Below are 14,862 nucleotides of genomic sequence, written 5' to 3' on the forward strand. Positions count from 1 at the left end.
TATTCAGGGCCTTCCCCTGTCTCGCTTGCCCTCAATTTTGCCAGTGAGAGCTAGATGTTCAAGACCCTTTTGTCTATTTCGTGTCCCAAAAACTGCATTTGTCGTTTCCTGATTGTTTTTAACATTGAGCGTCCCACGTGGGCTTCATCAAGCACTACCTCATTTGATTTCTTTTCCTTCCACGATACTCTCAGCAGTCTCCTAAGAAACCACATTTCTGTTGCTTCTATTTCATTTTCACTGTCTTTAGTGATTGTCCAGCATTCACAGCCATGTAGAAGGGTTGACCAAACATAGCATTTCAGAGCTTTCATTTTGGTGTTCATTGAGATGTTTCTATTTTTCAGGATTGGGCTCATTTTATTAAAACTAGCCTTAGCCATTGTAATTCTCCGTCTAATTTCTGTGGAACATTTGGCATCAGATGTTATCATATATCCTAGATTAGATATATTTAAACTGTTGGACTAGTTCGATCTTTTCACCTTCGCTGAGGAGATTACAACTAGGCTTTGCTGCTTTTTTGGATATTACGCATGAATACATGTTTTATGCAATTATATTTTTATTACCGTACCTATACATTGTACAATCAAGCTCCATGAGACTATGATACAAGAAAAAGGAACATAAAGATGAAGAGAAAAAAAGTATCACTGGAAAAAAAAGGGGCGATAACTGGTAAATCGGTAGTAGTAGTTTGTGTGAAAACAAAACGATCCTATTGGTTTACAGATCTAGTTACAGTGTGTGTAAACTTGATCCTGCTAAAACAGGGATATCACATTCATCCCGGCAATCCTGTTATAACCGGGGTCCGCTGTATTAGGGGTGTTTCCCCCCCACAATAAGCAAAGCCTATATAATATTCTGCCTTACCACAAATAGAAATTAATCGTTAGTATTGCAGCTGATAAGAATTCTAATGTTTACTTTTATTTTAAAAGTGTTTTGTAAACTGAATATATAACAAGGAACAGAATATGAGCTTTAATAATATGCAGTTTATTCCCAACCAAGAATACTGAAAGTGAAAGTGAAAGTGAAAGTTTCCAGTTAAACAGCCTGAAACTGGAACCACATTTCCAAAATCAACTCAAAACAAAAGAATATATTCATGCAGTTATTTATGCTACCCTAAAGAATAAAATAGTTCTTTGATTTTGATAAAATCCCAACTCCTGAAAACAACAGATGCATGCACTTCATTGTACAATATGACAAAAGCGTACGGTCAAAACTATCCATTGTACAAAACCACATTGTTGCTTAGGTCATGTAACAAAAATTTGATATAGGGGTACCTAAATACACACTAAAAACAGATAGTGGATATTTATCTTCTCTGTATTGAAGTCCAAGATTTTGAAAAGAAAAAAAATTGCTTAATTAAACTAAATTAAATACTGAGAGCCCCACTTTTCTGGAGCCTGAACACAAAGAACTCACTGCAGATAATAAATTTGGCACTACTTTCAAAGGACAGACAGGTAGACTACAGATTACTATCACAGAGAATGGGCTTTGTTGGGTCGTAACTCCGCTCTATGAGCAAAGCTAGCAAAATAACATCCATCACACTTTCGCAACTACTGATCAGATACTTCTTCCCTTCATACACTAACAGCAAAAGCAAACTCTGGTATGGTTTATCGCCTTGGCACACAATCACTCCCACACTTCACTAATATTTTATATCATTTTGAACACCACACATTCAATTTCATGACATTCCCTACCCATTCAACATTACAAAGTTACATTTCATACTCCTCTTTTGTGCAACATAAATAAATAAAATGTATCTCTATAAAATTCTACATCATTTCGTAGACATAAAAAAGCAAGTATCACATTGCTGGAAGAGCAAAATATCTCAAGTACTGCTTTGGTTCTTCTGTGACTATGCTCAGCTCTACAGCTCCATAAATAATGAAATAACTGAGTTGCAAAGTATAAGCGGCAAATAAAACAAATAAAGGAAATACTGTATCTGTAACGAAACTGAGTTTTTGTTTCTTTCTGCTCTGCTGCTAGCGCTAGTATGAGAAATTTGAGTATAGTGTATTCTTAAACATTAAAGACTTCAAAAAAGAAGCATCAATTCATTATATCACAACCTTTTATCAACACATAAATTTGTACATATAAATTGCTTCGATCAGTTTAAACCAATTTCTTTTAATGATAACATTGCAACCGCCACCGTATATGATACCTTATAAATCTTGAAATTTCTGAAGTCGCTGCAGAGATCATGCAAAACAACAGTAAGAATAGTAAGATGACTAGTGCAAGCTCTGAATGACCCGATTCTGTTTCAGTTTTTCCTGACGTTCAGCCAGCTGTTTCTCCACCTTCTCAGGTAGACTTGGGTTTGTGAAATACCCTGAAAGAGAAAATTATATTCCAATAAAATTATGTTGCAATGTAAACGTTTTTCACTAGAACTTGAATTTTCCAAGTGCATTTAATAATCTGTGGACAATGTTACACTGGAAGTAGAATAAGTAACAGAAGATTATATTTACCAAATTGTACAACCAGTGAAAAGAAATTAAATGTTGCTGGTAAAAACTTTGGCACCATGATGAACATAGTGAAGAATAAGACTGCTAAGATGAAAAACTTGACACAACAATACCAATAAGGATTAAAGTACAGAAAGAACATACTTTTCTGTCACTAAATACATGGAATTGTCTTGTGACTAAAAGTTTAACAAATCTGAAGAATCCAGCCCGATTTATAGAGAACTCAATTTTTACAGGCTACATGACATTCAATTTGAGGGTGGTTGGCGTGTGCTCTGATGTGGTTTGTTCCTTCTGTACTATCAAATATCTATCATCCTTTCATCCTCCTTCTTTTCTTTGTTTGCTATTTTCTATTTACACTAAGTTACACCTCTAATCTTCAGTGCTTAGATGACCTATTTTTGTAATGTACCTTCAGTAAAACTCTAAGCACTAAAACCTAAGGGGAAAGGGGTGCCGCAGGTTAGTGGATTGGCTGGAGAGAAACAATGTCTCTCACTGACGTTTGAAAGAAGTGTATTTTAACTAACAAACAAAGATTGGAGCCCAGTTTTACTGTTACAAGGTGCAGGCATGTTTTTCTGTTGGATTTACTCCATGGACAGAAATAGGGTTCCACAGTCATGTCAGTGATGACATCTGGTTACTCTTTCTCTCTGTCTCTCACCAGCTGTGTTTGAGAGGGAAATGAGTGATGGTACTACGGAATCTTACAAGGCGTCAATAATGCATACTAGCAACAACTGAAATAAGTGCAAAGCAGTGTTCCCTTCCATCTACATTCTCAATTTGATGTATCCTACTTGAAATAAAAAAAGAAAACTTTACAGCTGGCGAAACTCCCACATTTTCATTTTCAGTGACAGGTTTTGGTTTCTTTTTTAAAAAGGAATTAAAGGAAGCGGTGTAAACAAACAAAATATAAAAATTATAAGGAAATAAGACGCACCTGCAGCAAATTCTCTGACACTTTCCGGCCTTTGTGTGAGGACATCACTGAAAAAACCCATAGATAAAATCCATATATCTTAAAAGATCTAAGAACAGGAAGCAAATGGATATATGAGATATAATTTTCATCTTACAAATGTTAGATATTTTTAATTCAAGAGAGACAGAGGTCAAGATAATGCTTGATCTGTACAGTGATTCAACACTGGATGGTTCATCAGAATCTGCCTCTTTCACTATGGTTTTGGGTATAGGCCAACAAGAAGTGCTCTCCACCTGTCTCTGATCTGGGCGATCTTCTTTACCTCCAGTCAGCGCAGCCCCATATTTCTATGCCTGGCATCTGCATCCAGATCTCATTTTCAGGTGGATCTCCACCTTCCTCTCTTCTTCCTCCCCTGGGGATTTCATCTTAGGCCTTGTCTAGTCACATTATCGACTAGCTTCCTAAGCGTGTCCCCAATCCATTGCCACCTTCTTTTCTTGATCTGCCTGTCAATTAGTTATTTGGTTCTCCTCCATAATACTACATTTCTGATGGTGTCCAGCCTGTGGATTTTCATGATCTTCCTTATGCAATCATATGAGTGAGGCCACGGGGTAAAATCGCTCGTCAAAATAATAAAATCTGAGAAATCTGCATTTTTTTTACCAGTTTGGGCATTTTTTTCGAATTTCGTTTTTTTTTTCAAGAACGCTTTTATGTGTGGAATTTATGGAAAAACGTTGATTAAAGCACAAAAATCGTAAATTTCCAAGGACTCTTAAGCTACGGAAGTCACCAAACTTTGGCAGCTATTTTCTCGCTCATTTTACTTCTGAAACCAGGTGACCCCACCTTCTTCTATCGCAAATAACTCAATTTCTATTTAAGATAAATGGATATTATTTTCACTGAAGAAAGCAAGACAAATGAATAATCTTTAAGATGATACCAATAACTCCATATACCCAAAAATTGACGAGCACCTGATTCCACTGCGTCGTGACACATGAAGGACATATGATTTGTTTACAAGCCGCCAGATGTGCACACTATGCACGGCATCAACTCAGAAACTGTGCAGCGATAATCACCCTTTCTCCTACACACTCCTGCCAGCAAGTTCTTGTCGCCAATCGGCTCCATCCCCACCCTTGCCTTTTAGATTTCAGGCAGTATGCATTTGACAAGTAGCCTATGATTCAGCAGAGCATCTAGTAACTACAGAACAATTTCTCTTGGTGTTGGGCAGTCAGACCTACAGTCTAGCATGCACATAGCAAAAAACACACATTGTGAACAGATTTTGAGGTCTCAAATGTTTTCTTATATGCTTGTACAGTGTAACATGGATAGCTCGAATTTGTCAGGACCGGCCTTGGTAGTTCGAGGGATCCATAGTTCAAGGGATATCTTACAAAGATATAACCTACCCGTGTTATACTGTACTATGTATTCAAAACATGCGCATTGTGTAAACGATTTTTACATAGTGAAAGAAAATTGGCATCAACGATGGTAGTTTTAATTAAAAGGACCATGGATTTCATTTACCAAAGTAGCCGAGATAGAGAGAGCAAGAGAGAACAAGACAGGGAAAGAGAGAGAGAGAGAGAGAGAGAGAGAGAGAGAGAGAGAGAGACAGACAGACAGACAGACAGACAGACAGACAGACAGACAGACAGAGATAGATTGAGAGAGAGATACAGAGAGAGAGAAATAGATAGATTGAGAGAGAGAGAAAACCACAGAGAGAACAAGAGAGAGAGAGAGAAAGAGAGAGAGAGAGAGGAAAGGAGAAAGTGGGCATGGTATGAGTGTAGGCCAATGAAATTTTTAAAAGCCAAGGGCAATAGTAGGCCTATAGGTCGAGGAGGTATTTATTGCATATATCACATAAGAGTTCAGCAAAAGTTCTAGTCTGCACATTTCACTTGCATGTAAGCAGTCTGCGGTCATGTGAAGGCACTATATATCTAGTACTGTCACCATGTGTATAAGCACGCTTCCTCATCAACAGAGATTACACATTAAACGGCAGCTTGCCCATGTTTGGCAAAGTTAGGTTGCCGTGAAGTTATAATAGAGGGTGCACCATTGGCAGAGCATAAGAAGCATAAAGGTTACGCCATCACAGAAAAATGGCTGATCTCAGCAAAGGTGAAAAAACAAAACAAAACAATGTCAAAAACCAAAATCTGCAAAATGTGGCACAGGGGACATCATTCATGTAAAACTTTGACCCATTTGTCCAACTTTGTTTCCCTTGATAAAGTCTGGGGTGAAATTTGTTAGCCAATTAAGGCTGAATACTCCATTATACCGCCAGCCCCGTTATATCATCAACTTCATGCCTGCCCCAAAGTAGACTGTAATTTACAGGGTTCGACTATTGTAAACTGTTCCTTTCCTCTGTAATCTTATAATATTGTTATATCTCCAAAGACAAAACATCTCAAGTTCATCACATGTCATGTCACATGAGAAAGATGTTCACAGTTAGTTAAAAAGGCTGTAAAAAGAGATGTAGAGTTTATTTTAAATTCTCTGCTTCAGACTGCTTTCAAGACGTTTTCTTTTGTACACAAATTATTACATTTACCAGCCTTCACTTAAAACTTTCCACCAACTTCCATCCTTAAGAATAAAAATAATAAAATTTGTTTGCAAGTGAAAACACTACCCACAAGTAGAAATCACAAGCATGAAAGAACTTACCCAAGAAAACCTGCAATAAGGCTCTCTACCTCAGGATGATCTCTCAGGTACCGTTCATTACCCATCCGAGTGCTTATCTGAAAAGTATAAATATAGTATAAAAGATAATAAACTGTTATTGGCCTTCAGCCAAATCAACCAACAAGAAGTGTATGCTCATTAGTTAAACTTTTCTTATATTTATTAAATGGCTATAGAATTGACACAGAAACAAAATCCTCGTTCATTGAAACATCCAAAAACCGCAGTCAAATTCATTGCATAACATACTTTCCACTTTGAATCCTTCCATCAAATTAGATTTCAGCAAAGAAAAAAGTGAACAAATCTTCTACCTGAAACACAATTCACTAGATTTTACATTTGCAGACAGTGGCTTCAAAATAATGTCTCACGGTGTTGAAAAATTATATCCATAATCCATACTACAGTCGAGCACGGATATATCTCAAATACATTGTGGACTAATTTGAGTAAACCGCAATTTGCAAAAAATAAGACATACAAGGAAAGTCAGGGTAGTAAATGTGATAAAAAAAGTTGGAAAACAAATCACTGTCAACATAAAAAGTACCTGGTTGTACCTGGTTTGATAACCAGATAAAAGGATGGATAGTGGGTGCACCCTCTTTGGTGTTTAACTTTTAATCAAGAGAAAAAGGTTTGAAAGAGAGTGATACTGATGAGCTTTAAAACTACTAAAAAATTATAAAAGTCAAATATTCTTTTTTTTACTGCTCTTACATCCGATCACGATCATGACGATGTAATCAGCACACCAACCACTCCTCTCGGGTAATCACTCTCCAATCCACATCTTCATGTTTTAACAACCGTACACACACACACACACACATACATACACACACACACATATTCACACAAACCCATAAGCATAATTCACAAACAATACAGCTCAGTGCATCTCCACAGTGTCTTTCTTCCATTACACACTACCATCCAGCATCAACCCTCACATGACTAAGTGAAGTTTTAGCACTATGTAGGCAACATGTCATGATGCATCTTTTGAATTTGAGACAACTCTGAGGAAAAATTTTGATCGCACTATTTGAGAAAACCTGCTCGACATATATATCCATGTGAGAGTTCAAGAAAACAAAATGTGGCCAATACAAAGAAAACAGGCCTCTATAGCAGTTCAGTCGGGGAATGGCATATCGTTCAAGCAATTCCGGTGAATTCAAATTTCTAGTGCAGTTTATCTGAGCTGGAAATTGTTTATTGTAAATATGTGAGGCAGCGTTGTGAAATCAGGTGCTCGTCAAAATCATGAAATTGAAGAAACTGGCATTTTTCGGCTGGTTTGGCAATATTTATTGAATTTTTGTTTTTTGGCTTCACACCTTGAATGTTTATTTAAAAATAAATTTTAGTGTGGATTTTATAAAACGTAGATTAAAGGCACATAAAATGCAAATTTGCGGCCTTCAAGGACTCTCAAGCTTTGAAAGTCACCAAATTTTGGCAGCCATTTTCTCACTAGTTTTACCTCTAAAACAAGGCTTCCTTCAATCTGAAATATTTTTACTTCTTTTCAAGATGGATGGGAAATTCTTTTATTAAAATCAAGATAAATGAACAGGCTTTAAGATGATACCAATAACTCCATATGCCAAAAAATTAACGAGCGCCTGATTCCACTGCATCGCGACACATATTGAATACTTGACAACTTAAAACTGGAATCCAATTGGTCCCCCCCCCCCCTCCCTCCCAAAAAAAATTTAAGGCAGAGAAATACCGAAAGCAAACATCAAGGACACTATAACAAAAAAAACTAGCTGAGCCCCCTTTGGATGAAAGGAATGATCGGTACATTAACATCAACTAAAAGTCATTGGCCTACTACATTTACACTCTTCTGGAATGGAGCAATAAATCTCGAGAGAAAAGCGACACAAGTGTTTCCAAGTAGCGAAATTAATATAACAGATGTACAAATTTATTCTCTATTCCACTTTCGTGGTTGTACACTCCAGAATTTCAAAGGTATGGAACCAGTGTGTGCCGATATTGAACGGAAACCTCACTTGTTTATAATGGCGGCTTAGAAGACGGACTTTCCCAAGATTCTGTGCGGACGAAACAAAGCATTTTGGAAAAATCTGGGAAAGCAGTTTGCGTGGAATTTTTAAAGTTAAGTCCTAGCCATGTGGATGCTATGGACGCCTGCAAAGTTTCAAAGGTGTGGGTTAGGTAATAAGAGAGGAGTTTGTGCACAAAGCCTCCCAAGTCCACTTTTCTCTATATATATATATAAAAAGTCCACACCTTCTCAAGCACTGCATGTTTATAACAAAATTATACAATCTAGTTCTCCCTCCAGGGAAGGACTTCTGTAATGAGCGACCACCCCCAACAAACACAATAAAGAAGAAGCCTAACCCTAACCCTGGCCCTTACCCTACCCCTGCCCTTACTCCTACCCCAAACCCTAAACGCCTTAACTCTAGCCTTAACCATAACCTTAAACCCTCTATACACTTTATTTCATAGTGGTCACTCGTTACGAATTCCTCCCCGATCTAGCCTACCTGTTAATAACAGACAGTTAAGAACAAAATTATTTTTTTAAACTTCAGACTGTTCACGCAACAGTTGCGTGACCCCAGCTGCCATGCTCGTGACGATTCTCACAAGCCCTGCAAGATCAACTTTGGAATTTTTTGGGGGGCTATACAAATCACGCACGATCGCGTGAATCTTCTCATGCCCTTGTTTGGCCAATCCTGAGCTACTTAGAGTAAGTTTCGTATCTCTGGGGCCGATAGTTTTTAGGTCATTCAAAGTGAAGGACAGTCATCCCAACTAGGGTTGAACTGACAGGAACTCGCGCTATGTTTTTATATATACACAGCTGATAGTAATTTGACAGTCGCGTCAAAGTTAAGGTCGAAGACATCGCATGAATAAGCATCACATAATTTCGCTGCTTTCGATACTTCTGTTCGTTTTACTTGTTCTAGTGTCTCAGAATATGATGAGTCTGATAGTTAGGACCCTGGATGTACCCAAATACGGCCCGAGTCGTAGCTTTAGGGCTAGATCTAGCAACTAGTACTGGTGTTATGGTTCGCGCAACGAAATTACAATGTCGTGCCCTACATCTGTCTCACGTAATTCAGTGCATGGGTCTGAATCAACGCACAGCCCAGCTTTTCTATTTTCACCAAACACTCATACATGCATACAAATAAAAACAGAACACTTTGAACTTTTATTTTTTTTGTTGTAGTGGATTTCCTTCTCCCTGTCACGTCTCTGGAAATTTTTCGGAAATTCAAATTCCTGCAAATTTTTTAAAAATAAGAGGGCCAACAAATTAAAGTATTAGACTTAGACAACTTTAGTTTTGTAGCCTAAATTATGATTAAAAAGCTTTTAAAATGTAACTTTATTACATGTCAAAAAGTAATTACAATAGTGAGGAAATTCTGAGAGTTCTTTTGGTTTATTGAAATACTCCCAAAAACGCAAGTCTTCAACACTTGTGACTGGTGAAAGGGCCCACAGATAGAATCTAGTCAGCGAGTTATAATATTAAAAAATAGAGTAATATGGAAAGGAAAGTGCCTGCCTACTAGATCTAGATCTAGATCTATCTTTTCTTTTGTCAGACAAAATACTTTCACCTTCATCTACGGAAATTTGAGAAAACCACAGCTAAGGGGTCTCAAAATTACTTTCCAGATTCAAGACAGATGGCTGGAAGTGGGGAGATATAGATCTAGATAGACATCAAGATTCATTACTATTATTTTCGGCCACCTCTATTCTCACCCGGAGTAAGAATAGTGCAGGCGAGCCTTGTGGCTATTCTCACCCAGTGCGAGTTCACCAAATTTTGCGTTCACCCTAAACCACAGAATTCTACACTGTGATAACAGAAAAATTGTAGAATTCTGTGCCGTGAACAAACGTTCCATTACAACTGTAGCCTACTACAATTTTGTCTGTGGGCAGTGGAGAGAGAGAGAGAAAGAGAGAGAGGAGTAGCGCGAGAATTTCCGGGCAAAACAAAATGGCGACCCGCGCAGTTCGGCTCGATTCGAAAAGTTAAATAGCCGAAGCATCTTTGTAGACAACCAAATTAATTTACTTTTGTGTTTTAACATCATTTTTTAACTTTGTTTTGGTCAATTTGATCGTCGACACCGATAGACAGTATTCAGAAAGAGACATAGAGAGAGAGAAGAGGGGAGGAGTTGATCTTGCGAGAACTTCCGGGCGGGTGAGAATAGCCACTTTCATTGTTTATTTTCTGGGCCAAGAAAGACGTGTATTCTTCATTAAATTAAAATCATGACCACTCCATAAGTCAAACAGAAGATCTGAGACCAGCTGGTGCGATTATATTGGTAAAGCTGGTGGTTCTAGATTTATCTCTAGACAATTTAATTTTAATTTTAACTTCAAGACTCACTCCTTGGCTTTACTTTTGGGTGGGACATGAATTTGAAATGAAGTGAAGACTAGAGAGTGAAGGCGAGGCTGAAGACCGCGTCGGAGGGGGGATGGGGTTCTCACTCACCTTGAATTGATTCAGATCGGCTTGTTGAGCGAGACTAAGGGCACCCAAATCATCTCCTCCACCTAGGTCGTACTTTTCCATCCCATGGGGAGCTCCGTGCTTCGGTTGGTCTGACATCTTGGCAGCCTCTTTCTGTGCGGTGGTATTGACAGCCTTCAATAATTGTATTTCCTTGACGACAAAACTAAAGACATGCTTATGTCCCTTGACGAATATCGGAAGTCAATTTCGTTATTATGAGTGCTAAAAATACTTTCACATAATTCGTTTTTTATGGCTATCGCGTTATATTATGCACACGGGATCTCCGGGAATCTTCGCCTTTATCCGAGAATGCTAGGTATCATGTATGGCTAAAAGACAACAGTGAGAAGAAGTCATGGAGTAGAACTAGTAGGCAGCAGAGAGGCTGCAGAAAGAATCTTGCCCATAACAAAAACAGCAACAACAATAATGATGATAATAATAACAATGATAATAATAATAATAATAATAATAATAATAATAATAATAATAATAATAATAATAATAATAATAATAGTAATAGTAATAATAATAATATTAATAATAATAATAATAATAATAATAATAATAATAATAATAATAATAATAATAATAGCCATAATAATAGTTAAAAAATAGTAATAATATCAATAGTAATAGTGATATAAAGTGATCTAAATTATTAGATTGTGAAGAGTACGGTTACTTTTGTCAATTCAGTGCCTCACGATCTACTCAGGTATTAGATCGATATACCTAAACAGAATTAAACGTTGAGGTGGGCTAAATGTTTGTGTGTAAAACTTTTCACATGAAAACTCACAATGAATACTATCAGTCTAATCCATCTCTGTTAGCCCCTGACATAATGTAAAGTTCTGACTTCGAGCTGTTTCCAAGGAGGTTACAGTTTAAGGTCTTGGCTATTTCTGAGATGAGATTTCTTTGCTCCAACAAATGGCATTACTTTTCCTGTCACCTCACTAATGATAGTGATAGGGGTTTAGAGACCGTAAGGGACTTTGCTGTATTGCTCTCAGTTGACAGTTGAGTGCTATCGTCGTGCTTGACATCAGACCACAGAAACAGAAACTTTTCTGCAGCTTTGAGCTTACTTTTACTTTACTTTTATCCACCACTTATACACTTTGAGCAGACTGATTTATATAAAGGGCCGGCAACTGATCAAAATCTGTTCTCCCGATCTAACAATTTTATCCGTCATGGTCTACCTGTCTCCTTGAGTTATGTCATCATTATTATCTCTGTCAGCTGGCCAGGCAGGGAATCGGAATCATGGGAAACAATCGCAGTAGTCACGCCGTCAGATTGGTTAGAGAGAGAGAGAGAGATGAGAGAGAGAGAGAGGGGGGGGGAGAGAGAGAGAGAGAGAGAGAGAGAGAGAGAGAGAGATGAGAGAGAGAGAGAGAGGGGGGGGGGAGAGAGAGAAGGGGGGGGGGGGAAAAAGGGGGGAGAGAGGGGGGGGAGAGATTATTATGTTGTATTCTTGACTGTATTCGATTGAGCCACCAAGTGCCGACCGGCGCCGGCGGTAGCATAATAAATAAGGTGTTTGAATTCGCCATCGCACGCAGAAGACCTGGGTTCAATCCCCGTGAGGAGAGGATTTTAATCGAGTATCCCCATCGCCTTCTAGGAGGTTGTTGTGTTGGCCCTGGCAGGCAGGATCGGAGGCCGCCTCCTACATGATCAAATTGGAAGCCGATCTAAATTGTGTCGGTGAACGATGGGAGCATAAAACATTACAAAGTACAACATAGTACGCCACTTGTTCTTGGCAGTGTCCAGACACGCGACCTCTTTCAAAACTCATATCTGGCCCGTTGGTAGAACGACTATCCTGTATTATATTGGCGGTCACGTTCTTTTCAAATAATTGTTCCACAATGTCAAACAACTTTTTACCTGATAAAATATAATCGCCACTTAACTTTGTGTCTCTCAATGGGCAATCAAATATGAAACAAGTTATAAATTATATACAAAAGATTCTATTTTTACTCTTGTGCCGGTGTATATATTAACACACCAGTGTTTAGAGAGATCCTCATCGTGAGATGCGATGGGTTAAATTCCCAATGATAAAACCACAGAAGTGTCTGGTTATGACCTCTGATTAACCAATAATGCCCTCCCGTCAAAGTGGTGGCTATGATAATCGTCATTCTTCTGATCTTAGCAAAGAGCAGACTGCATTGTACCTTGGTTTCAATACACTTGACGTACACATTTACCCTATTTAATCAGAATATGTTTAAAGTGTATTTCTGTACATTGAAGAGGCGGGAACCTATCCACTGTAAAAATGCTCGCTGGGGCTGATTTTGATGGCTGGTTTGGTTTGAAAAGAATTGAATATCAATAAGTTAACAACATTTGAGTGCGGACAACGAACAAAATCTGTGTAGCCTATGACCTCATATGACATCGTTATCAACAGGTCGGTAAATGCCATGTGCCATTCACAGCGCATGTTTTTATTAACAGTTTAAGCTATTTCGTCAGCATTTAGCGATTCATGGATAATTTATTTGAACTCAGTGCACGTCTTTATTTTGAGAATACTGAATAGCTTTATGGCGAAAACGCTTCTGATTTGCTTGATTTTAAAAATCAAACCGAGCAGGCCTATTGAATAGCTCACTTTTCTAAATGCTGATGTATCAGACCTCGAGTGCAAAACCAAGAAATGCCCGCAGGTATTTTTATGTTCCCTTTCCCGTGCTGTATCAATTTTTCTGTAAGTTGGAGACAATTTTTCTCATTCTGCGCTGTGCGAGTTCGCGTAGTGTAGCTGTGGAATTCCATTGTGTGCTCACTGGTACTTTAAAATTGTTTTTTTTTTTTTTTTAAAGAAAGGAGCATGGCTAGGTGGCTAAGGAGACCGGAGTTAAGTGGAAAATATCTACTAGATCTATGCTTGGTAAATATGAGGATGCGGAATAGAAAATAAGTAGATTGAAAATCTATATAATTGAGTAAATTTCGGTTTAACTCGATCTTCGAAGACAGGCGACACTTAACCAAACAAGAACTGACAAGTATTTTCTCTCACTGCCGTTAATTTTACCTCACGTATAGTAAACCATTAAAAAGGCATGTTGAGTATTTGGCTTACATTTTAAATTGTGAATCAGTACACTTCCCATCTCTTGAGCTGTTCCCTTCTTCTGTTACATGAATCATACCATGAAAGATTATTAGCATCGATATAAAATAATTCTTTTCAAATAGCAGCGGTGTCTTCACAATTCGATGACTTTACCAGAGGTCGCTGTATCCCTACATCCTAACTATACACGGCTCTACAGTCAGATGCTATCTCTTCAAATAACTGTATAACCCCAGGGATTCTTGTGTTTTAGATCCTTAGGCTCACTAACGTGATTGTGATGTTGTTGCTTCGGTTTCTCTTACAGTGAGTGTGTTCATGCATCTATCTGACAACAAATGGGATGCCTAGGCTATCCACCGTAAACAGCGTCCAAAGGACTTTCACGAAACCGCAAAATCATTTCCTGTTTAAATTTTACTAACCAACAGTAAAACAGTTAGGATTTTAATGTCTTGTGCACCTGTATAGTCTCTCGAAAACAAAATAATAAAGATTTACCTCACTGAAGAAAAATGGAAAACATCACCAACGCCTACCATTTCATAAGTGATCTTGAGAAATCCACAACGATCTTGATAAACTGGCTGATCATTGCCAATTTGATATGCGGATTTGGAATCGTTACCAACATTATCAACATCGTCGTCTTCCTGAAGATGGACCTCAAAGACACCGTCAATATCTCACTATTTGCTCTAGCAATAGCTGACCTTGCTAGTCTAGTTCTCCTTATAGGAGTCGTTTTGTGCCATAACCCGTTGCTGTTGTCTTTGGATCAGAACATTCAGTTCAAGGAGGTCGAGTATTTAGCTTTCGGCTGGCCCAGACTATGCTTCACCCGAACGACAAGTTGGATCACCGCTTTTATCGCTTGCGAGCGTTGCCTCTGCATCATTCGCCCTCTTACAGTCAAGACTATCGTAACTCCTCGAAGAACCCTTATCGCATTAGCTGTGATCTACTTCATCATGGCTGCCAG

The 14,862-nt window shown here is 38.2% G+C and overlaps 1 protein-coding gene across 1 annotated transcript; it reads right to left on the reverse strand.

The window, feature by feature from the left end:
- Positions 1-984: 984 nt before the first annotated feature.
- On the reverse strand, positions 985-10,963 carry LOC101863201 (RIIa domain-containing protein 1). The gene is made up of 4 exons (XM_005103328.3): positions 10,745-10,963; positions 6,190-6,266; positions 3,487-3,533; positions 985-2,389 (listed from the first exon to the last, which is right to left on the reverse strand). The coding sequence occupies exons 1-4, from the start codon at positions 10,859-10,861 to the stop codon at positions 2,289-2,291; spliced, it is 342 nt and encodes a 113-aa protein (XP_005103385.1). The 5' UTR covers positions 10,862-10,963; the 3' UTR covers positions 985-2,288.
- Between the last annotated feature and the right edge of the window lie 3,899 nt (positions 10,964-14,862).

Source organism: Aplysia californica, unplaced genomic scaffold, assembly GCF_000002075.1.
Source record: "Aplysia californica isolate F4 #8 unplaced genomic scaffold, AplCal3.0 scaffold00368, whole genome shotgun sequence".
Lineage (NCBI taxonomy): Eukaryota > Metazoa > Mollusca > Gastropoda > Aplysiida > Aplysiidae > Aplysia > Aplysia californica.

What these genes read in the sequence shown, in the direction of transcription:
- LOC101863201 (XM_005103328.3), bottom strand. Translation starts at nt 10,861, where the DNA reads ATGTCAGACCAACCGAAGCACGGAGCTCCCCATGGGATGGAAAAGTAC. An exon ending in CTTATTGCAGGTTTTCTTGG is followed by an intron (nt 3,534 to 6,189) that starts GTAAGTTCTTTC and finishes GGGTTTTTTCAG; the next exon opens with TGATGTCCTCACACAAAGGC. An exon ending in TGTCAGAGAATTTGCTGCAG is followed by an intron (nt 2,390 to 3,486) that starts GTGCGTCTTATT and finishes TTTCTCTTTCAG; the next exon opens with GGTATTTCACAAACCCAAGT.